Source organism: Hippoglossus stenolepis, chromosome 7, assembly GCF_022539355.2.
Source record: "Hippoglossus stenolepis isolate QCI-W04-F060 chromosome 7, HSTE1.2, whole genome shotgun sequence".
In the NCBI taxonomy this organism is placed as follows: Eukaryota; Metazoa; Chordata; class Actinopteri; order Pleuronectiformes; family Pleuronectidae; genus Hippoglossus; species Hippoglossus stenolepis.
In genome coordinates, this window is record NC_061489.1 from 8,172,559 (window position 1) to 8,198,690 (window position 26,132).

General features: G+C 41.2%; 1 protein-coding gene across 2 annotated transcripts; it reads right to left on the reverse strand.

The window, feature by feature from the left end:
- Positions 1-6,827: 6,827 nt before the first annotated feature.
- Positions 6,828-19,592, reverse strand: LOC118112311 (endothelin receptor type B). Of its 2 annotated transcripts, none has more exons than XM_035161518.2 (8): positions 19,386-19,592; positions 14,413-14,992; positions 12,799-12,911; positions 12,499-12,703; positions 10,239-10,388; positions 10,001-10,134; positions 9,773-9,881; positions 6,828-9,350 (listed from the first exon to the last, which is right to left on the reverse strand). In XM_035161518.2, exons 2-8 carry the CDS (start codon positions 14,797-14,799, stop codon positions 9,210-9,212), a joined length of 1,239 nt encoding a protein of 412 aa, XP_035017409.1. In that variant the 5' UTR covers positions 14,800-14,992; positions 19,386-19,592; the 3' UTR covers positions 6,828-9,209. The 2 variants fall into 2 exon arrangements, with proteins under 2 accessions (XP_035017409.1, XP_035017408.1); XM_035161517.2 differs by having other exon boundaries at positions 19,382-19,592.
- Positions 19,593-26,132: the final 6,540 nt, after the last annotated feature.

Consider the following 26,132-nt stretch of genomic DNA (forward strand, 5'->3'; position numbering starts at 1 on the left):
CATAATGGCCAAAAACCCCACCTCTTTAGAGTAAAGAGGGAGATAACTTGGTTGCTGCAGGGAGAGCAGGTGACAAGGAGGTGAGTGAGACAAGGAACCAATGGGGATGATTGCAATCAAATAAGGAAATCATACCAGTCTAATCCGAATATACAGACTTGGCCTACATGTATTTGTCAATTTGTCAATCGATTCAAATATTTAATCGCGATTAATTGCATGATTGTCATTAGTTAACTCACGATTAATCGGAATTTTTGTATCTGTTCTAAATGTACCTTAAAGGGATATTTTTCAACTTTTAATACTCTTATCAACATGGGAGTGGATAAAAATGCTTGCTTTATACAAAGTTTGTTGCTTGTGGGGTTGTCCATGCATGAGGGAGGAGAGGAGAAGAGAAGAGAAGAGAAGACTGGAGAAGGGGAGGAGGAGAGGAGGAGAGGGGAGGAGAAAAGATGACTTAAATAACAAAATACCTGAAAATTCATCTCGTGTGTTAATGAGATGTGAGAGTTTGGTCCCCCCCAAATGTTCACTTCATGACTACGGCCTCGGTGGAAAACCACTCGTCACACATCTTAAAACAAAACATTGATAATGATAACACATATCACTTTCACCTTCCTGTTTTCCATTAGAGTGGATTTGGACCAAAACAGCAGGTGGCGGTTGGTCTCCTGAGAGACACATAGTGAGCATGTGTGGTAAAACATACTTCGACTCTTCAAGTTTAGTGCTCTCCATGAGGTGGAGCCTTATAAACTGCTGAAATTCACAATATTTTGTTCCTCTGGAATGTCTCCTTTCCCATTTTTATTTTATGTCGGTGTTATTTTAATCTCCTGAATTCCCACATATAGTCCTGGAATAATATGAAATATATAAATCTGTCATATAAGCTCGAATAAAACCTTTCAATATGTTGTTTCACCTTTTGACTCTAAACATAGAACTGTTTGGAAAACTTAAAAGAATGTTAAGCTTTTCAACATCTGGAAATTGCGCAGTGTCCCTTGTTTAAAGTACAGAGTATGGGGAGAGGCTGTGATTATCCCATCTCTTTTAGCTCACATCCAAAAGTCAAGGTCAGGAGAGCAATTTATTTATTTAACACAGTGAGGGCAGTTAACCATGAGATTAGTTGATCCTGTTGTGACATGTTTACATTAGATTTTATCATTTAACTTTGCCTGAGTTGAAGCTGCCCTGGACAAGTTCTCTTTAATTTCCTTCTCACTTGATCAGAATTGGACATTAACAAAACATTATCCTCAACTGGGCGAATATATGATCTTTCCTTGTACCACATAGCAAATTATCCCACATTTTAATTTGTTTCCAGTTATTTCAACTGGGAGAGTCTGAAACAAACGGAATACGCTAAACAAATTGTGAATTTAATGACTCAATGTCAAGCTAATGTAAGCTTAATATGAGTTGAATTATCCTTAATTTCTTATAAATGTGTTCAATCTATTGGGATGTTCCTTCCTATACATCCTGTTACATTAAAGTGTCATCTGTCTAGAAAGAAATGTTATGTTCTTGACCTAGAATTTTTATACCAGCAATGTTATTCTGAATGATGTCCTCATTAAACGCTTCGATAAACTTTGCTACAGTGATGGATTTATCTTACAGTCCTGTTTGTTCCAAATGAGTTTGATGTGGCTCCATTTATTTCTATATTTGGCCTCAGTGATACAACCCATGCTCAGCCAAGGTTATCTTGTATCGGTCAGATCTAGACTTATTGTCCGTGGGTATTTCAAATGTTTTTTCCAGAATGTGGATCTTATAATCTTAGTTCAGTAATTGATTCCAATAAAGTCCACATTTAAGTTTATTTTTATCCTAGAGCATCATTATGTGGCTCAGCAGATCTTTCATCTCAATCTTTCAGTTCTTCATGGTGGAAAAACCCTGTGGTCTGGTTTTTAATTTCTTCAGCCCTAGAGTCACAAATTAGAAGCTGGTTTTGTTTGTTGGTTTGTTTGTCAGCAGGATTAAGTCAAAACTATTGAACAGATTTCAACAAAACTTGGTGTAATATTTACATTTTGGGTCGGATGCGGACAAAGGGGTGGATTTGGGGATTTTCTTTTCCACTCTCTTCTACATTGCGAGATAGGACCTTCATTGTGCCATTTTTACCAGTTCCGCAGGAAATAATTCATGGATGTTGATGAAAACAATCAGGCGTATTCAGTGGGCTGATGTTGATGAGTTTGAGCTATTTGATGTGGGTCCAAATAAAATTTTGGATCGAGGGGATTTCAATGTGGTTTAATCTCCTGCAACGGAGATTATGGTTTCATCTCCTGCATTGTTTTGTTGGTTTAGCTATAAGGCTGGATTGAATTTTAAGGGAGGCCTTGGCGGAGGTATGAATCAGATTGTTTTTGACCGTGCATATAAATTGTTTTTGTACAGTTATAACTGATTGTTACATATCTTGTTTGTTGTAGGATCCTTGATTTTGTAAAATGTGTTCTCTGCTTTCAAGTAATAAAGTAATTTATCCCCCTGCCCCTAATTGCTTTTTATTAAACATGTCAACTGAGTAAATTTCCTTTAATTTGCTCTTTCACCTGTCAATTTCCATTCACATTCCATGATTCAGTGTCAAGTAATGTCTGATTTATTTATTTTTTAAATTCTGTTTGTAGCCGATCCAGTTCTTTTCTGTGGAGCTCTTTGTTTAATTAGCGCAATTAGCCTATAGTTTTCTTCCTGCCTTATTTTTGTACGACTCATGTAGCACTGTTTGAGGGATGTCCAATGCTAAAGTGTGGAGTTTCTCAAACACCAAATTGCTTTCATCTGTCCTTTGAAACCATGGGTTACGAATGACGAAAGAAGTGGAAGCTAGAATGTCCCCATTAGCAGAGGAATGTGGTGCGTGGGACTCACAGAGCCAAGAAGACAGAGAGGGGAAATGAAGGGAGAGAAGTGTATATAATGAGTTGGTTAATCATATCCCTCTGTCAGTCTCATGTTCATGCAGCGCTGCGTCTTGGGGACGGACCAGTGTGAAGGAAAAGACGCCAGGAATCTCCTCTGACAAACCGTTTGCACTATGGGAGGTAATATCTACTCAGGCATTTAAAATTAAGTTGGCACTAATTCCTTGTTCTCCTTTCAGAACCGGTCATTAAGTAGTTATTCAGAGTTGGACAAAAACATTGGTACCGCCCTCGTGTGGAGCAGGGAGTTAGCTTAGCTGGTCTGGTAATGGGGAAACACATCTGTCTGAATCTGGTGTGAAACATGCTAGTTGCTGCTAGTCGAGGATGGTTTTGATCCATCTACCTCTGGGATATGGGCCCAGCACGTTTCACCTGTGCCACTCTGCTGTCCTGTTCTATATCCGGGGTGTCAGGCAAATGTGAAGCTGTTTCCTAAAATGTCAAAATGTTACTTTAATATAAAAAAATGTACTGGTTTTAGTTATAAATGTAAATTTGAAAACGTCTCAACCTAAGTGAAAACTCAGAGAATTCAATAAATCAAACTTGATTTGGAAGAGTACACTTGTAGTAAAGCTGAACATGTGTCAGCAAGTCAGCGACCTGACCCAGTTTGATTTTACATTAGCCACTGTCACTTCTGGTGATATTAGATCATCTAATACCAGAAAGAGTGTGACGAGAGCAGCAAAACCTCTGAGTTTACTGAAGTGAATAAAGATTACAATTTTTAGGAATCAACTTTTACTTGTAAGACAAAGAGTGTGTTGTTTTCATTTCAAGTCACACACATGTAACAGGTATCCTGGGATCAGCAATGAAGACAGGACTTAAACAGCCAGTATAAGTGTTGAAAATGATTTCAAACCTTTTTTGCAAATACACATGAAATTGGAAGATGCTGGCAGCAGGACAGAGAGACCAAAAGTCTAAAAACATGGCCAGAAGACTCAAATCATTATGTGTTCAGAAAATCAAGCATTTACGGCAGCAGCAGGAAACTGGATCACTGCTGTGACCAAATGGATTGCGCCGCCGCGCTAGATGTGGTTTTGTTCAAAATATCTCTGTGTCATGGTGCTCAGAATTTAGTACCTCGGGGAAGGGTTGTTATTTGAAACATATTGGTGAAACTTCAGTGTGTTTACCAGTCTGACTGGGAATTCCTCTGAACTGAATTACATAAAAGAATTTTCCATTTTTCTCTCTTTTTTCAAATATAGAATTTTATAATTTCATTTCATTTAATTATTCTACATTCGAATGATCTTCAGCTATGACTGCAGTCCGTTCTGCGCAGTTTGTGAGCTGTTATGAGAAAAACCACAACAAAATTGTTCTCTGCACTATCCCTAATTAGTTTTCTGTATAACACGAACACTGAACCTCAGAATCCGATCTTTATAAATGACTCTGGGGCAAAATGAGGAAATAAAATAACCACTAATAAATAACATTCCTAGCCTTGTTCCAAGAAACGGCTTCACTTTCCAAGAGACAGCAGAACTCAATCAAACAACTAATCTGTGACATGAACGGAAATCAGGTCAGCCAGTAGGAATCAACAGAGGGCAAAGTTTTCCAAGTCATGCCTTTCATCCACACACACTTCAGTCTTATACATCACAGACATGTAAATAATAAACCCTTTTTACTCGGTGCTCCACTGCAAATACTTCACTGTCAATTACCTTGTGACAAATAACTAAGGGAACACTATATACAGCGCTGTATCTCTGTTTTCTGTCAGACTCTGGCTCTCTCCCAGCAACATGTTGGCTCCTGTCCTCCTCCTCCTCCTCTTCTTCATCTCTCTCTTCATTATCTACAGCTCTCCCTCCCTGACCCCCTCCTGCTGCTTCAGCTGTCACAGCAGCTTCGGGCTGAAGCCTGCAAATATTCAAAACTAATTAATTGAATAACTGATCACACTGGTCACACTGTTCAACTTTACCACTGTTCAACTTTACCACACGTGTTTGCTAGTTTAAAGCCGTTTTATTAGAGGTACGTACCTTTTTGACTCTTTGAAAAATAAATAAAAACAATCATTATGAGGCAAATAAATCAAACACTGCATGTTAGCTTCACCATCATCATGACTGACGTTTTTTTACATTTATTTTTTAATGCCACTCTGCTCAACTTTAACCAGTTGGTGACATTTTGACAGTCAGTTCATGGCACATGTGTGGTTGGCACATTTGACCGGTCAAGTGTTTCCACAGAACAACAGGGTGACAAGTTACGACCAGTTAAATGTGCTTTCTACACGTCGGTACATAAATTGTCTAACTTAATCCCAGTGTTGGGTCAACCACAGACCTTTGCACCTTTTGAAAGGGCCCCCCCCGGGCCAACCTGGACCTTGGGCCCCAAGTCATGTCGATACCAGGAAACGTGAGGCGTTTCCTGGTATTACTTCAGACAGCTAGACACAAGGCTCCACAGCTCAGTTCCAAGAAGCAGATTGACAGAGATAACCAAGATAACTGCTAAATAAGATCTTTATTCTGGTGGGAGGGTGACGGAGCCCATGCGAGGGTTATGCTAAGGTGTATGACAGTTTACGCTGACTCATATCACTGACAAGACATGATGACATAAAATATGTATATAGACCACCCCAGATTTGTCTTAAAGCTGCATCTGTTGAATTTGGAATTTGGGAGAAATGTTCTCAGCAGTTTTCAAATGAGTAAAACCTCATTTCATTGTAGAGCAGAGTACAGCGGATTCATTCCTCCAGCCCCTCCTTGCCCCCTCTCTCTCTCTCTCTCTCTCTCTCTCTCTCTCTCTCTCTCTCTCTCTCTCTCTCTCTCTCTCTCTCACACACACTGACAGCAAACCCTTCTTCCTCTTCTCTGCGTCCACACTCTGAATCAATACATGGTCATGCGCAGGAAAAAAGGGTTGTTATGCTTTTCCCAACACAGAAGAGGGCTTGTTGACTTAATCGTGAAAGTGGACAGTTTTTTATCTTGAATCTTTGACTGACGCTGGATCATTTGCTGCCTCAAAAGAATTTGCACTGAGGCATGAAGACCGTATGGACCGGAAGTATAAATAAAACAGAGAGGCTAGATACTTGTGTAAACACACATGGGAAAGCTGAACAGTCCGACAAGTGATGTGCAGCAGGAGAGGGTCAGGGAGGGAGAGCTGTAGAAAACAAAGAGAGAGATGTGGGGGTGGAGGATGAGGAGTTACTTATTTGTCAGGTACTTGGCAATTAAAACGTTTGTAGTGGAGCCCCCGCTTCATGGTATTAATTAATAAATAATACCTGTGACCGTGTCAGTATTTGAGATAAGGATGGGTGGGAGGCGGTGCTAGAAGTGGATCAGGGGCCCAATTTACAACTTTGATCCCCATCCATGAATTTTTTCTGGCCTGAGCACATCTGACATGTTTTCTCTAGATGATGTTTCTTTGAAATCTGATTTAAACCAAATGTAACTTCTCATCAAAAAGAAAAAGGAAGGAAAAAAGAAAATTGTGGAGGACAGGACCTTTGACAGGCTCTTAATAACAGAGATGACTGTTTATGTTCACTCCTGTAAAGAGTCAAGAGTGCACTGGTTTCTCACCGGGATCACTATACTCAGAGTCTTGAGCATTTGCAAAAGAAGTACAGTGACACGACTGATAAAACAACAGATTAGTATTTACAGGGCATTAAATATTTACATGAAAAGTCAGTGAGAACTAAATTTTTTCCAAACACCATGCACCCACAGATACATTTTGTAACATGTCATTTAATGTCCAGACCAGACACCACCAGTGACCAGAGATCAACACAAATCCATTCACTCCTCTGCGTGTTCAATAAATAACTCTTAACAACACATATGCTATAAAATATGTTTTATTACTGCATACTCTCATCAAACAAGTGGGCTACAATATAAATGTAATCCAAAACACCAGGGCCAATATTCACATTTTATCATCAAATTACTTGTTAAATGTTTCTTGGAGGTCCCTCTGTAACGATGCTCACAAACCTGCTCAGACCTCCCACAGGATAATTACACACAATGAGTTAATGTTCTGCTACTGTATCAGCTGATCTGAGCACTGCTGCAAACTCTTATTACAGTAGCAAAAGGAATATTATGTTTGAACATTCATATATTACACACAAAAATACTGTCTATATTCAAAACAACATAAAAATAAGAAGCTTCGGTGTCATTTGACACACTATCTGGTTGTTAAGCATAACTTTGGTTTTAAAAGAGGATACATTCACCCACTAGTTTGGTCAAAATAAACTGAATATGCAAAATTTCAAAAAACAAGCTCAATCTCAGCACCAGATTAAATGGATTTATCATGTGCATATCATCAGGAGGGCTGTATGCTGTCACTTATATAGGGCTGGGCAAAAAATAAATGTTTATATCGCTAATATATCAATAATTATCGCAAAATGATTTTCATCAAAAGCAATATAACAAAGGCTCAATGTGTTTTTATATATTGTGTTGAGAAAACACAATCAACCTCAGATTTGTAAAATGTTTTTCATTCTCTGTTTGTCAACCTTTACGTCTTTAATCTCAAAAGAAATAATAATGTGACATTTATTGTGAAATTACCGATACTGACTGATATGAACATTTTTATCTTGATATAAATTCTGCCATATCGTCCAGCCTTGGTCACTTCTACCAATGTGAAAAACTGTGATTCATTTAGGTTTAAAGTTCACCTTTAATAAATTGTACCATGTGGGTTTTACTGAATGATAACACTCTGATAGACGGCTGATTTACAATAAGGCACAAACTGCAGTTTTTTCTTTTTAAAGAGCCCTAATTTATGTAAAAAGTATTTTCTTGATGCTGGTATCACAAGATTTGTCACGAGTAAGTGACGACTGAGTTGCTCAGCAATCTCAGGCGTCCTAAAGTCCTCCTGTGTTGGACCCCACATACTTCACATCTCTTTATGACAAACTCTCTCATTCACAGATTATGTCGATCGCTCACATTCAATCTGTCCCTGAATTTGACCTAAATTGATTGGTCCCTACACTGAAGGAAATAACTACATATTTCTAAATAAATGCTATGACCATAATGTAATCTCTGATAAAAACATTCACTTTTCAAAAACATCCAGCTGTACAAAAATGTATTTTTTCCTTCCTAAAGCTTTAAAACGTGTCCATTATAGGAATTGTGTTCCGGCAGCAGCTCTTAGAAGTAATTTTCCGGCCACACGAATGCTCGTGTAACCTGACCACTCACTGACGGAGGTCAGATATTTGGAAAATAGTAAATGAACACTTCATGTTGGAAAGATGAAACGAGCTCCACGTGTTTTGTGATATTTTCTTAGAAAAATAGAAGCTACATTGTAAAGAGACAAGTTAAGACTTTATACATAGTGGAAACCACTTACAACAGCGTGAGTACTGCAATAATAATATAGCTAATATTGACCTCTTCTTTGTGACACGATGGGAATCATCTGGTGTTTGTCAGCATTCGAGGACAACAGCTTTCCTCCAGATGACTCAAACTGCGATGATTTCCAGATGAAGGATTTCTGCTGTTTGGCTCTCCACATTACTGTAGGATACACAGTGGGGCCCATTTTGGTTGGGTATGATGTCACCAAGGCACATGGGCATGGCGCAGTGAGAAAACGCACATGATTTTCAGATAATCGGCTACTGATTCTCGGGTCACAGTTTCCCTCTATCTTTCCCCGTGAGGTATTAAAGCTTGAACAGTTAGTACTCTTCGGCTATTAATCATACATGAAGCACTACGGCTATAGATATAACTATACGTCTGCAGTCTACAGGTAAATAATGTACATCAATTTACATGTGGCTTGAATTAACATTTTTTATAATTGTATTTACTGTGACGGTCCACTGAGAGACTTTTAACCCTCTGCACAAGCCTCAGTGTTGGAGTATGAATAGATCTATGCCGCCCTGGTTTCATCATAGTTTCTGCAGTATAGTGCTGCAGCCTGAACAGGAACAGTCCTTGGGTGAATGCTTCTACCTCAGAGTCTTTCAGTCTGATGTGCATCCTGTAGAACCTCATTCAATTCTTCCCTCCTCGCACACATCTGATCGTCAATCTGTTGGCAGCGATGCTGTTTCTCTGTGATGGAAGTTGATATGAACCCGGATTCGAGAGAAGAGGTACAGTGATGTGTGTGTGTGTGTAGGTGTGTTTGCCTGTGTGTGTGCATGTGTGTGTGTGTTTATGAAGAGCTTGTGTATTTCTGACTGGAGCGGGAGCTGGAGCGGTCTAGACCGTTCCCGTGGCAGGAGCCCTTCCAGCGCCCTCCCGAACCTCGCTCGTCCAGGGGAGACATTCTGTAGCACCAGCAGCACAGGCAAGACTACAACAGGAGAAGACAGACATGCAGTTACTTGTGTGTTTTTGTCGACTGGATATTATAACTAAAATGGCACTGAGTGGAGCGCAGGCCTCCGCCAAGACCCAACAGCCCTTTTAAATTCAATCCAGCCTTAAAGTCCAACAAAACAATACAGATCATGAAATCGTAATCTCCGTTGTTGGAGATGAAACCACATTTAAATCTGCTAGATCCAGATTTTTTTGGGCATCTGCACCAAATTGGACACACTCAGTCCACAGAGTCTTTTTTTTCTTCATTTGATAAATTTATTGCTTCCTGGGAAATCGGTGAAATGTAAGAAAGTAAAAAAAAAATCCTGGATCCATGTGACAAACCAACCAACAGACAAAAGAGACAGGGGTGAAAGCATTACCTCCGTGTTTATACCAGTTGTTTCATACCTGGAAGCAGTTTTTAAACTTCTGGCTGACAAAGTAGAGGGCAATCGGGTTAATGCAGGAGTTTAGGGAGGCCATGTTGATGCCGATGTAATCCATCACTAACAGGAAGCTGGCAGGGAAAAGTGCAAAGTTAACAGTAAAGACCACAAGAAATCACAGAGGAAAGAACAATGGGTTCTCATGAAGTTCACAGTGTATTTGTGTCGCCTGCTGTATGTGCACGCCTACCTGAGCAGTTCACAGCGGTTGGGGTCATTTTGGTCGTAGATTGTTTTCTTCAAAATACGGCTGAGATGAAGGGGCAGCCAGCAGAGAGCAAAAATCAACACCAAGCAGAAGACCGTCTTCGCCACTTCCCTCCGCTACGCACAGAGAGAGAGAAAGACAAATATTGAAGCCGTCAGGTCCCATAGATCATGGCTACATGATTCACAACGTGCTTGCCAGACTATTTTTGTTTACATACCTGTTTCATGTGGTCATTGAGTGCGATGCGCATGCCTTTTTTACGGCCGAGCATCTCACAGGACATAAGGGTGTAGAAGATTCCTGTGCAGGCCAGGGGGAAGCAGAAGTAGAAGCCAAACAGCCACCAATCTTTCACGTCCTGGTAGAACTGGAGAAAAACAAAGATCCAGTCATTTAATGTCCATCAATAAATAAAACATGCAGATTTAATGTGGCCTCGAGTCTCCACTGTACCGAATGTGTTTTGCATTATATAACTGTTACTGAGGTTTCTTACCAATGTATACATATAAATCATCCTGTCAACACGTACACGTACACAGAGGAGGCGGACAAAATAGCTATGTATGTTTTCTATCCACAAACCCTTTGATCACTGTTTTTTAAGTGTTCCTATAAAAAATACTTTTGTACAAACTGCAGGACAAAGTCTAAAAAAGTCAAAAACAGAGAAATTGTTTAAATTATCAGTTTTTTCCTACTGGGACTTTATTTTATCCATAATATCAATAGTCAAAAAGAAAAGTGTTTGTTTTGATTTTACTATAAATATATAAACAAACAAATAAATCTTGTTCTTATTCAATTATTGGTCAAAATTATTTGTTATGTATGTGTTTCCTCCTTTGTTTCATTTGACTTGTTTCAATTCTTTCTTTTTCCTTTTTCCACTGAAAGAACGTACTTTTTTTCCTATGTGTCCTTCAGTTCTATCCAATTGTATATACAATATTTTTGTGCAAACTACAGGACAAAAAGCGTTTAATAATACAGAAATATTTTCTTTACCAGTTCATAAGGAAATGTTTGCTCTATTATAAATAGATAAATAAATGTGGTCTGTTTTTTACTTCAGACTTGTTCTCTTGCTTTTTTCTTATCACTGAAAGGACGCTGTATTTCCGCTCTGTGCTGCAGTTCCTCTTGACCCTTCTTGTTTCAATAAAGTAAAGGAAGTTTCTTCACATTTGACACATCATTAGTTTCTCACTGCCCCGTCTCGTGAACACAAACACTTCATTCAGATCAACTGCATGCAGCGTACATGTATTGCATTACATTCATTAGACTGACTCATTACTGTACAGTATGTGTTAGTTGAGCTCGAGAGGCAAGAAGGAAATCCTGATTAAAGAAACACACCAATTACTTGGCTGGCCCTCTGGCGCTTCGCTTTGAAGCAAACCGAACTGTTCCCATGTGTATTTGATTGTCACATCATCAGGTGCAGGCTGAACATAACCCTTTTTTTTGTTAGTGGAGAGATCCTAATCAGTGGGCTGTCTTGGTCACAGCTGTGACCCGGGGCCCTCCCTTGTGTTTGTTCCGCTTCCCTTGTGTCTCATGTCTCGCTGTGTGTGTGTGTGTACAGTGTGTGTCTGTGCTGTCCACGTGATGCTCCTCACTCCCTTCCGGTCGCTCGACTGGCGATCGGCCATCACACCTGCAATCCATCTACTTATAAGTCAAGCAGTATATAAACCCTCCACATCTTGTCTTTGTCCACTTTACACTGTCAAGAGGCAGAGAGCGCTAAGCTTCCCTCCAGCCCAGGCCTCGCACTGCCAGCTCCACTCCCTCATTCCCTGCTCAGCTCAGTCCTGCTGTCCGTCACTTTCCGCTTCGCCTTCCTCCTCCTCCTCCGACTACTGGAGCCCTCTATCCTCCACTCCAAGGCCCTCTGCAGTAAAATCCTGGTTTCTTCATACAAAAATGTTTTTCTCTGTTCTGCGTTGAAACATAACATGGGTACAGACTAGCTGAGTTTTGGGCTCTCAGCTGAGGAGGAAGTAACATTGGTCGCTGTGACCGGTGTAAATCCTTCGGGTCCGGTGGCTGATGAATGATTCACAGTACAAAGAGACACAGCCCAGCTGATTTATAAAATGTATAAAATGTGAAAAGTTCATCAAATCAATTTGGCAATTCAACCACCACTTTCCTGAAAGTGTAATTGTGTTCATGATTTTTTTTTTTTTAAATCAACTTTTTTTAATCAAATAGCCTTTAAATTCATCAAATCAAGATATTTTCTAATCTTAAAAATATCAATTCACATCCAGTTTCATCACTTCCTTTTAAATCAATTCATTTCTGTGAAATTACTCATAACAGTGCAACCAAATAAGTACTCAGTTGTTATTACTACAGTATTACATGAGTACTCAGTGGTTCCTACTGCATCATTACTTGAGTGCTTAGTAGTTATTGGATGGAAACAGACACACTATTTAGGTCGGTAAAAAAGTGTTGTATACCTTCATGAAGCTGATGGTTTGTTCCGGGTGCAGGAGGCAGACTCGCAGCTTACTGCCTCTGTATGGTATCTCCAACATGTCGAACGCCAGCGCCTCGGGGACGGCCAGCGCCACGGCCACCAGCCAGATCAGAGTCACCTGCACGGCTTTCCACAGAGGGATCCCCATCCCCTTCACCCTGCTCCATGATGTCACTGCATGGTAGCTGCACGCACACACAGCATACAAACACAGACACAAGCATTAGCTGCGTTCAACACTAGTGTTTATGTTTTTTGTGTATAGGGCAGAGGTCTATACCGGTCAATGCTGAGGGCGCACAAGCTGAGGACAGTGATTCCCACAGAAGCTTTCTGTATGAACGGCACCAGTTTACAGACGTACACCCCAAACGGCCAGTCCTCCGCTATCAGCTGCAGAGAGAGATAATTGAAGGAGACAGAGAGGGAAGACATTCGTGGTGAGAGAAATCTGAGAAGTGTCACCTATGTGACCTTTGAGGGTCATTGAAGGATCATCTGTTCATCATGTCCTCAACTATTGCTGCAGCAGCTAAAGCCAAAACCAACAAGAATGTGTTCTTCCTTGCCGTAAGCGTCCTTCTCCCCAGGAGGATGGAATCAGTTCAGGATTTGGACAATGTTTTCAACAACAAAGGCTACACATTCGATTTTTGGAAGGCTTCATACAAAATCCACAGTTTTGTCTGTACTGTCTTATTTCATTTTTTTATGATCAGCTTTAGATATAGTTAATTTACTCTCTTAACTTAACAATTTGGGCTGTTGACAAAAATGCCCGAAATTCCAAGTAAATTCCAAGTAAAAAAATTATATTTCCAATATTTCATATTTTTGTGTTTTAATTCAATAAAAAGTGTTCAGTCCATTGGTATTGCATGGTTTTAACATAAACAAACAAATAAAAGCAAAAATGAGACTTATGTAATCTCACTAATCAACCCAATCTGTTTAATGGCCACAACCAGAATTGTGCAACGTAAATAAACAAAACCACATGACACTGGCGAAAAGTTGAGACAAATTGCAGCAATAAGGTCATAAATAAACCACAGCTAACCACAGGATATGCCAAGAAATGCGTTGCAAATGACTCAGCCATAACTGTGATAGTGCAGTGCAGAAGGAATAGCTTTAGATTGACATACTAAACTAGTTACAGACCATTGGATGGGAAATTTAATTAATTTAAACTTCTTTTTTTACTTCTTTTTTTTTACATTTGCGTAAAATGCCTAATTTAGATTTTCATATCATCAGCAAAAGCTGTATATCATCATATTATACTTCACAAACAGAGACATGTATTCAATCTAATGACTTGATGTAGCTATAAAATGTAGATGTAGGACAAAAAGACTTGACAGAGATCATCACATACAAACAGAGGAAACACTGCACAGACTAGTGCCGCCATGTTCAATCTTTTTTCAAGCATTTTGACTACTGTGAGTTTTTTGAGTTTTCATTATTGTGTGTTGTGCACAAGACTGCAGGCCTCAAGTCACGATATACTGGTATCAAGTGGAAGTGAAACAATGTGCAACCTTATCCTCCCAAAATATGAAGCTGCAGGGTACATTGAGCAGAATAAATCTTTTAGTGTCTTTGTTTGACTCACTGTGAAAATTGTGTTTATGCTACATGTATATTTTGACACTAAATCAGAACCCAGGGATGGTAAAAGTATTTAAATGACAACACGAAGCAGTCAATCAAACTGACTGGCCCCAATAACTGCAGCAGCAAGTCTTTAACGTCTGCAGGCAGAATTCCGAGAATCAAGAGTACAATCCACAATGTGGGATAAAGGAATGTGGTCATACAGCGGTTTTCTGTTCATACCAGTGTAAACTCAATTTGTGCACAGACACAAAGGAAAACACACACCTACCTTAAACACATTGATAGGGATGGCGATGATAATGTAAAGCAGGTCCCCCAGTGCCAGGCTGCCAATCAGGACGTTTGGTCCGTTCCTCATACACTTGTTCTTATATATGATCCTGAGCAGCGCTGAGTTGCCGATCATCCCCACCACAAAGATCAGGCAGGACACGATGGTGTTCACGTACTTGAAGGCGTGTTTGATCTCTGTGGGCTTTATGCACATGGGGGGGAAGGAGCCCCGCGGTCGGCCTGGCTGTGGTGGAGGCAGCGGGACAGATGTGTTGCTCTTGGAGGTTTCTGAAGCCTCAGGGCCGCCTTGGGAGTCGCGGGCGAACCTGGAGGCCCCGACCACCGCCACCATCAGGAGACACAGCAGAGCGAGGGCCCTCATCTTCACACGAGCTTCACACGCGCCTCACACTCACGCAGCAAGATGTTCGCTCACTCAAAGGCACGTGGCAGCCGAAAAATTACACACTTAAAGGCACTCACACACACACACACATTCACGTGCTCATTCCCATCCGGACACTGGGTCTTGCTCCAGGTTTGACAACGTGTGACCAAGTCCAAGGTTCTTTGTCCTGCAGAGGAAGCAGACAAACCATCACGTTACACACAAACAGTTGCACTTTTATCTCACAATGTATTGGACTGATTGCCACACAATTTTGTGCAGACATTCATGATCCCGACGGGATGAATCCTGATGGCTTTGATGATAAAGAAAAAATTGTTAGAATTTAGGTCAAAACAACAGTGGAACAAAGCTGCAACCATGACTTTTACTTTTGTTTATTTTTTTAAGTGGGTGTTGTCAGGGTCACTAACAAACGGGGGGAGACTGACAAAAAATATATCAAATATCAGTTTTATGATAGCTTTTTAACCTTTTTTTTAGAACAGGACAAGATGGTGACTATCCATATAAGGTGTTAGCGTCACCAGCATAACATAGCCTCAGATGTGCACCATAGCGTCACCAAGTGTTTTGGCCTTGTAATCAACTAAACAGGCCGAACCTGAGGGTACGCAGAGGCTAAAGGTAAATATGACTGGCTACTGACTTGTTTGGCAGTACTATGGAAGCCATGTGGCCCGCTCAGTAGATCAGACATCATAACCTCAATTCTCAATCCCTTTTGAACTAAACGCTTTCCCATTTTAGAACATAGGACAAGATGAAGAATATCCCTTGTATGTTCTACTGCCCTAATTAATGCCTAGGGACATGTCTTCAGTTGTGTAACTTAGCGTCATAATGTGTTTCAGCCTTTTAATCACAAGACACCCTCTTCTAAGGCCCACCAAAGCTTGATCAGACCTGGGTGCATGTCTCTAGCACCTTGGGGCCCAGTTGGGATCTTTCCTCCTGATCCAGAGCCATTGGCTGCATTGTTCTACAGTCTGTGATATTTCTTTCATGGTCTGGTGTGGGGCTTGTGCGTAGATTCCCAGATCTCTGAGCAACCTGATGGTGGATGTTCCAATGAAACCCCTGCAGCCAACCTCCACAGGGCAGACTATTGCTTTCCAGCCACGTTGTTCTGCCTCATCTAAGAATAAAAGCATCTAAACCCCAGGGCACCTGTGCCCCATAGAAATAATGTTTCTATGCAGCTAAACTGTAACAGCAAAGATATATTTTCTAGGCAACATAATGTAACTGTAACCATAATGTATTAATATTTGGCAAGTTGCAAATATGTTGATACTGAACGAATCAACAATCGACAATCACAGACATTACATTTGTTTTCTGCCAACATTTCTGATCTTATGGTAGAAAATCTACTTGAAGTAACCCTAACCCTAACCCTAACCCTAACCCCTAAGTTTAGAGCAAGATTGTAGTTTATCTACATTTAACCAACTTTCCCTCATCTTAACCAAAGTGCTTTTGTTGCCTAAACTTAACCACAGACAGGACTGTGGATGTGAACTCTGGTGTCTGGTCCCCCAACCACCAACCTGATGAATACGCTGCTAATACATGTGATTCATTCAATCAGTCATTTACTAAAAAAACTAACAAAAGAATGTTATCTCTTAATCTATACCAGTCATTATGTTTCTGACGGAGCTGAAGTTGTTAAACTACTGAGCATGATTCTGCACGTGGAGAGCTAACATGTAAATGATCAAAGCAGGCGCACAATTTCATTGTCTGTACCACAGAGTTGATTCAAATAGATTAAACTTGATCCCAATACACGAGTGAGCATGGTCCTCAATCAACAGGTGTTAAAATAATTCTGAGTCAGATGTTCAAAAGTTTCTATAAAATAACAATTGCAATATTGAGAGCGTGTTCTGTGTAACGGAGAAGCAAAAGAGAGGGAGAGAAATGAGCAGAAAGAGAGGGAGAGAGGAGAGCAATGGAAGAGTGATGACTGCATTTAGGAACAGCTCCTCTGTGTCCATTGTGTGTGTGTGTGTGTGTGTGTGTGTGTGTGTGTGTGTGTGTGTGTGTGTGTGTGTGTGTGTGTGTGTGTGTGTGTGTGTGTGTGTGTGTGTGTGTGTGTGTGTGTGTTTGTGTGTGTGTGTCTGTATGTGTGGCTGTGCTCCCTAAGCATGTGTCTACAGATATTGTTGCCATCGTCAATCAGCCCATTTTTCCAAAAGACGCCTGGAGGCATTCTGGGGGGTCCCCATGATTCTTGAGACGCTCAGAGCTAAGCTAGGGTCCTCTGTGAGAAAATGCGCACACACACACACACACACACACACACACACACACACACACACACACACACACACACACACACACACACACACATTGTTCTTCTGTCTTTTCGAGGACACTTGTTGACATATTGCATTCCCCAACCCTAAGCTCAACCATTACAACTAAATGACTTGCTCTAGCCCTTAGCCTAACCCAAACCTGAAACTAATCCTAGCCTGAACCTTAAATCCAAGCTCTAGCCCTCAAACAGACTTTAAACTTTGAAGTTGTGCATACTGACCAAAATGTCCTCACATTCCCAAAATGTCATCACAACATCTTTAATATGCGAACACAACCCCACAAGCCCATCTCTGAGCAGATGTGCAAACCTCTTGACACCATGGTTTGGGGAAAGGAACAAATACTTTCTTTAACTTGTTTGATAGTCATATAAGAATGTGCTTATAAGACATACATACACATATATTTATGCTTTTGCACACAGGCTGTCAAACAAAGCAGGCATTCATGACTGTGTTCGGCTCACAGAGGCTCATTCTGTCCACACACAAAGACATCAAATCACATGGATGAACTCACACACATATCACAAGAAATCAGTTTTGAAAAATTTGGCCATCATCCACACATATCCCCTCTGTCATCTGAATAATCTCTTTGTGTTGTATAACAGGGCTGCTCATTAGGCCGCGTTAGAGCAGGATTCTCTGATGTATTTGGAAAGCTGAGGTTTAATTGGACTGATCCTCCTAATCTAATAGGTTCTACTTTAGCAACCATCTCCGACCTTTAGCTCCGCTGGCTCCGGATCTAAGAAGGAGGAGGAGGAAAGTTGGCAAGCGGTGGAGTAAAAGTGAAGGGGTTACTAGAGGTGGTCATAAAATGTGCATGTATGTGTGGGAGGAAAGCGAGGGAAAAGGGACATATGACAAGTGTGTTCTGAAAAAAATTGCAAAAGAATTAAAAAAGCAGAAATACAGGGATAAACTGACGATAAAAGAGGCCACGATTGGGATGAATGCCAGCTTGATCTACTTTAGCATTTAGAGGAACAATGGGAGGAAAACGAAAGCACAGGAAAGGCCAAGTCAGAAGAGGGGAAAGAGTGACAGCTGAGGGGGTTGGAGTCATAAGAGCGTCCTGGAGGTCCTGCCTGCAGGTCACTCTCATGACTGGCTGCAAAACAATGATAAGATGGGAGAATTGGAAAATGCTGATAGAGAGCGCTCATCCAAAGTTACAGGATCATTTTTTTTATTTGCACATAATCACAAGACCAACGAACGTCTACTGTGACGCAAATGCGCGATGGATCTAAATTGACAATGTTTTTGCCTCAGCTCTGTGGTTTATCGTGATCTTGCAGTTTTCCTCTTATTCTGTCCATGTTGTGGATTAACTGGATCACGTCATACTCACAAGGGGGGACTGCTGCATGCAAGTGAAAATGCAAACACCCATGCCACAACAATGAGGTTTTGTTTTTTATAAATCAAATCTAAATGAAAAATACCAGGTTAGTCTCAGCTCCACTACATCTCAATGCCCTGATGTGACAGTTTGATTTTATGGCTGCATTTTAAGATTTTTGTATTCTTAGTCACACTGTGAAATACAGCTCTTCTGCCAGTTCCCTTGAATTTAGTGGTCTCTGCTGTGAAAGGATTAAATAAATCCCTGTCTACGCGGGAATAAAGAAAGCCAGTGGAGTGAATACAGCTTTGAGTGATTCTGTTATTGTCAGGGGCAGCGATGTATGGCCACTGTGAGCCAAGTTTTTGCTGAGCCCCTCAGATGCGCAGCGGGAGGCGGCTCGGCAACGACCTGCAGGGCGTGAAATGGACGGACTGCAAACTGTGACTGGTGGGACTGCAGTAGATTTATCAACACTGACAGGCTGTGATGAGCATGAAGCTGACCTTCACTCTGCGTAACCGCGTGGAAACGACATTGTCACGCGTGTGAGAGAAGCTGAGCCCCTCCATTTGAACACCAGGGCCCCTAACTAGGTTAGAATGCGGTCAACAAGTGGGCAACCAGACAATCACTTTCTGTGGTAAAAACAACACAAATTCACACGCAAAGTTTCTGGGTTCATAGTCAACTGAAACTGTGACACGATGCATGCGTAAAGATGAAAGAAGAACCATAAACACTTTTTCATTTACCCTGTAAAAAAACAACAGACTGGTTTCTTCAAACTCAAACCAAGATAGACAGATAGATAGATAGGTGTATGAATAAGTTAAGGTCATTGACTGCATCCGTTTTCTGGACTTACCCACCTGCGGGGCCGTTCTGTGGTCACTGCCAAAGTTTTCCGATCCAATATTCCAGCTCAGTTCCACCAATTGGATGATTGCGCTTTCTGGATTTAAAACGAGGTGTATTTTTGATCTCCTGCTGTTTAAGATCACGGTGTGTCCACTGTGTGTCCACTGTGGGTGTCCTCCTGCTCCCGGCTGCCTGGGCTCTGACGCACGGAAAGGACAGCGCACGGGTTTTATAGGCACAAGCCGGGAAGCTGCTGAACCAGCCAATCACGTCCCAGGCAACAGCATCCTTCCCTCTCCGCTGTCGGGACGCGACTCGAATGCATACATGGACTTTTTTCTTCTTCTTTTATTTTTTTTAACTTTCTCCTCCTTTGTATTAATTACTTCTTTGGTTATTCTGCTTATGACGTAGGCCTATACACATGGGATGCTGATGCTGTCATGGGAACGGTTCAGCCTCCAGGGTTCATACCCCTGCAGGATGTAAGATCAAAAGAGCAAGAACCACAGGCACACACACGGACACGCACACGCACCCACCCACCCACCCACCCACACACACACACGCACACGCACACGCCCCCACACACACACAAACCTTTATATCTGTATAAAACACCTTGTTTGGGAGGTTTGACATTGTCAATGAGTTCCATTTTAGTTTCTAAGTTTTTGCTGTTGAAAAGGGTTTTTATTGAAAAGCATGTAAATATGACTGGCACACGAATGATGTCTGAACCATATGTGAAGGCTGGATCACCTACAGCAGTAAATCATTTGTATCAGGTTGCTGTATCTCATAATGATAGAGGGCTTCTTCTACACAGGAAGTCTGTAGTTTCTCTGTAACTGAATATACTGTATAGGCTTAAGTATTTCCTATGTGATCAATGGCATATTACTTGTGTTCAGCATTTCACGGTATTGTTGGTAATGACTGACCACAGTGGCGCTCACAATGACATCTGCCTTTAATAAACTCCTACAATATGAATGTTCATGTCACATTCTTTAGGTTTAGTCATCAACGTTCCTTACTTCCTTGTACGTCAAGGTGCATTACCACCATCTACTATATCTATACCATATCAATTTCTTCCTCATCGACCTTTTCTCGTCTTCAACGTTGTTGCAAGTGTTAAATTTGATGTTATCGCAGAGCACTCAGAAGCTACAACTTACTTTATATGTGTCTTTGATGTTTTGTATTCTTGTTTTAAAAGGGGCTATATAATAAAGGTTATCAATATAATGGCATTAATGCACGTTGATGTTGGTTGCCACCTGCCAATAAACCGAACAAAGAAGAAGAGGATTATCTATCGGCTTGCAGACATTTTTTTTGCTTACGTCTGAGTCTATTCATTTTCCTGCACATCAGCTGTCAGACAGTCCATCACAATCACCGTATAGCATGAATATGACAGCACAAGAGACGTACTACAGAAAACAACAATTCTTAAATATGTTTTCTTGAATCATTTCCACTTCATTCAGTAGTACTGCCAGAGTAAAAAAAACCACTCAAGACATTTAATTATGCAGTGCTTGTGACACACTCACATGCAGATGTGCAAACAAAGACACCAAACATGCCAAAAACAGGAACAATCAGTCAAACATCCCCACTCTCACATCATCACCGTCACTCGGCCATTAACCCAGCGGGTGTACACACACACACACACACACACACACACACACACACACACACACACACACACACACACACACACACACACACACACACACACACACACACACCAAACAAAGGGCCTTTCTGTGGGGTGTTGTTTAATGACACCCATCCTCTGCTGCTCTATTTTTGGAGGCAGCTATTTACTGGTGCATCATTATCCTCATTAACACAGTCCCATATTATTAAGCAGTTAATCAGACATTATCACCATTATACACATAGTTATACACATTATCTCCTCACAACTCAATAACGTGTTTCTCAGCACCTGTGTGTGCGCGCGACTGTGTGTGTGTGTGTGTGTTTGTGTGTTTATGGGAGAGGGAGATGGGGGAGAGTCTACATGGCCTTGGCAGATTTGGAACATCATGACATGTAAGTACTCTTCATCCTCCCTCACAGGAAAGACTCACATTGCGTTACAGTACGTACAGTTGTGTCTGATAAAGAAGGGACATGATGGGAAAAACGTTGTTTATTTCTCACCCGAAACCACGCCCTGACAACAAGAGCCTGCAGATATGATCCCACTTCATGACTCTGTACTGAGCTAAACTCTGAAGAACAAGGACGGGCTCCATCGTCAGGCTGATTTCCAGAGGGAGGAACCTGACAAACATTTCTAGCATAGGATGCCTTTGTCCACAACACACGGCTCCCTGGGGCGCAGAGATGTTGTCCTGCGACTTGTAATGACTCTCTGGGTGTTTCAGAGTTGTTGTGGAAGTCATTAGAACTTTCTTTACAATTCAGAGAAATTGGGACTACCTGGAACTCAAATCCAATCTCAGTTTTGTCTTTGTCTCTGTATTCCGTATGACTGCTGTCATGTGCAGCTCACAATTTTGCCCATTTTCATGTTTTCCTTGAATAAAGGATTACATGGTCAGCCATGCGTCGAAACAAAATCACTGAACTTTTAAGAGGCTTAAGAAAACCTTTGAACCTTGACTGTAGAAGGTCGAGAGGCATCGAGGCCCAAAACAAGACTGTTTTTCTTCGTTTGAATCTTTGAAAAAAAGAATATATGAGTTCATGGAAACAGATCTCAGCACAGGGATAATGAAGTCTTTTAAGGTCACAGTCGGGCCGATGATTTGGTTTATGGGAGAAAATTTAAGGAATCATTAGCCGTCAGACTCTTGCCAGACACGTATCGGTTAAACATAACTTTTACCATCAATGTGCTGAGGCTGAGCAGCACCAGCTGTAAATGTTTCCCAGTGACTCAAAAGTGTGAGAATTTTTTTTCTTTTGGCTACAAATCGAACATGTGTTGTTCTACAGCCTGTCAACAACAGGAGCTGCAAAATTAATGTTTAAAATAACATTCTGATATTAAGAAGCTGCATAAGCTTCAATGGTATTTGCATTTTAATTACCTGGATATGAAAAGCTTGATATGGAGGATGGTTGTAACAAATGAGAAAAGACGCATTAATCAGGTCAAACGGGTATGACCATTATTTTTAATGGTAAAAAACATGATAAACCTCATATTTGTCTTGAAGAATTCTTCACCTCTTTCTTTCTTTCTGATAGTCGTTTTCAGACATGAACGGACAATGTCCACTAAAATGGGTCCGGACATTTACCTTTCACATATGATTATGGCAGTAGGGATTGTCCCGGTAAGACAAGTTCATAACAACAGGAAAATGTCTGGAACGTTCAGGTGAGGGGTGGGGCCTGAGTCGAGCAGGAGGAGGAGGCAGGACACGATGTATGAACGCCGCTTCGGACAGTGTTTTTGTTTACAGCACATCAACACCAGTGTCGGACCTTATCACCAAAAGCTCTCGAGTCTTGTTGTCTTTCCAAATTACCATCTTCTTTTGTGTCTTTTTTGTGTATGACACCTTTACTTTATTCTGAGATATTTGTATTATTTTAGTTTTTTGTGTGTGTTAGGGAAGTCATCAACAGGCCCACTCCCTCACCGTGAATTCTGCCAGAAAATGTCCTTCCTCATTCTCATATTGGCTCACTTGGACATTTTTCGGAAATTTTACTAGGAGGCTGGCACGAAAAGTTTTGGAAAATGTCCAGAGCAACTGATTCGCACATTAGTGTTCTCACATATCTATCCAGTGAAGTGCATGTCTAAAGGAAGCATTCAAGTGACTTTCAAATGCTGCACATAGTGAAAGCAGGGTTAGGGTTAGCAGAACAAAAATATTAAGAGACACATTTTAATGTGATTTGACTCCTCGAACCATCACCACCCATCCTGCTCTGCTTCTACACACACACACACACACACACACACACACACACACACACACACACACACATATCCAGTGTTGCAACCTTGCAGCTGTCTGTTTGCTCTGTGCTGCGGATGTCCCTTTGGACCGAAGCCATAATGTCTGTATTACGTTTATTTATGATTCTGTGAGTCTGATTCTCAAAGCTGTAGATATCTGTATGTAAAGTCGATTATACAGGAGGCTCTGTAGGTGTAAACTCAACTCTTACATATTTGAGCTCTGAAATTTGAAAGAAAACTGCCTCAGTAAATCTGGATGAACTCATGTAACCTCAAGGAAACAGTCTTCTTGAATGGGAAGGATCTTCGACATTTTCTTCAACAACCATGAACACAGTCTGGCCAAGGACAGTTTCAGTTGACGACTGTCCTGCGCTTCCTGTTTCAGTCTCAGTTGCTATTCTCCCTGGCAGAAGTGCATCAGGCACGGCCATCTTCCTCTTCCTCTGCCAACTCTTCTCACATCAGTGGGTCTTCTTCCAAGGATTTCCTCCAATGCACTCTGCTGCGAGGTGCAGTGTAGCATTATTTTTACTCTTTCCTCCAGACAAGGATTTTGAGTGATTGCCCACGTGGCCTTGAATACAATGTTCTCTTGTTCTTTCTCACTAAGGTTCTGTGCAGACTTGGTCAGTGTTCATTCTACTCTCTTGCAGTTTACATTGGCAGTGATGAAGAGCAGCCTCTGCCCTTCGTCAGTGAGCACAATTTTAAAACTTATTTTGTCACCAATTATTATCTTCAAGATAAGGGATTGCTCCTCCTCTGCAGCATCCCTGCGTCCCTGTGTCTGCTAATAACTAGCAATTGCAAGTTACCACAAGTTAGGGAGTCATATAAGTGCTCTGTAGACATTAGCTCCGTAGAATGTCCGCAGAATTTCACACATGAACAACGCAGCAGAAGATTCTCCAGTCAGACATTGGCTTAACAGGCAGAGGCACAACATAATATTAAAATTCCTCTGGGGAGATCACAAATCTTTTTCTTTACAGCACATCATCAGTGACTGCTACGTGTAGGGCTCTGCTTTTTGATCCTGAGACACGTGTATTCCTTTGGAGTTTTACTTAGGGGCAGGCCGGAGAAACTCGGTAGACTGTCCGCAGCCTCTCACTTTGGACATTTGCATTTCCACATAAGCCCCTCCAGAGAATGTCAGGAGATAATCCGGAGTTCAGTGCATGTCTAAAATCCGCTTATTCGAGCAAAGTATTCTGAAGTACACAGTCACAGGTCAAAGGAAAAAGAAGAGGAATCAACATAACATAGGGAAACAGTTGGGCATTGAGCTGTGGACATTACAAACACAGTATATGTTTTTTGTCTTCCCAAACAAAAGAGGGACATGAGAACTCTTTATGATGTATTCACACAAAATGCATGATTTGTGCAGAGACCGTTTTGTATGCCATTTGCCATAAGCTCCATGTCCCAGGCATTGGAATATTTGTTTGTAATCCACATGTATTAGCTTATAAATACAATAAACATCACATAGATGTTTTTGGGACATCCATTGTCTGCAGTGTGGTGGAGTTTATTCTCCACTGGAGCTTTGCCACATCAGGCCACTGGAAGTTAAAGCAGCATGACATCAAGTCACGGATGAGAAATAAACAACTGGAGCGCATTGACTTATAAAGAAGCAGGCCGGCATTCAAGTATCACTGATGGTGAAGGCTGTGGAAAGCCTACGTCAGTCCGTTCCCTCCGGACGGTCTAAATTCCAATGCATGTGTGTTGACATGTCAAGTCCACACATTCACTGTACATGATCCTTTCCGCTCCTGTGTCAGTTCTCCTCTCTGCTTGAGTGATTCATACAAGGTATCCTGTCATCTGCGGCTCATCAGCACTATTGTGCACATACACTCACCGGCTCCTTGCACGGTGCGGCGCAAAGAAATATTGGAAAGCCCTGTGACAGGGACATGATATGATGGGCACGGTGCCCGGTAATGAGTGAGCTCTCAAGGATTAAAGTCTGAGAGATACAGGTTGGTGCATGTGGGATTATCAGATGTTCTGGTGTTGAGTGTTGGCTCTGGTGACACTTTCTGGTTAAAAATGGTTTTCTTTTGTGAAGCTAGAGGGCTGCTGAACAAGGATCTGACTTATTCAACCAGATATCTTTGTGTGTAATCTTTGGTTAAGTGCAGTTTGGGGATAGATCATCGTCATCATTTTCTGAACCACAGAAAAATGTGTGAGATGTTTGTATGCCCACAGGCTAGTTGTGCTCTGTCTCCATCTTTAGCTCCTAGATGTGTGCAAGGTCTGGATATGCCAGACTCTCACGGTGTATGGCATTGACTGGATCTGCATCTTTTGTGGATTCCTAATCATTTGATAATGTGCATATTTCTTTGGAGTCATAACAGGGGCAGATGCAGGGGCAGACCCAGGGGGGCCATAGCCCCAGCTGAAATCTGACTGGCCCCTTAAGCGCCAATGTCTTGTAAGTAGTCTTTTTCACCTCCTGACAATTCAAAAAATATATATGACAGTTTGTTAAAAGTTTTTATTTTCTAAGCTATTATAAGAACACAATGTGCTTGAACAAGGAACAATTTTCAAAATCTTTTCAATGATGTGTGGCTTTGCTCAGAGCTATAGAGCTAACAGTAAATAAATAATGACTTAAATATGCACCTTACTGAATCAGGAATCGTGCATGGACACTGTACATATCATGGGCCCCTTTATGGCCCCTGATTTAGAAAAATTCTAGATCCACCACTGATCTATAAGTATTCAGAAAATGTTGTAGTGTAAAGGATTCACA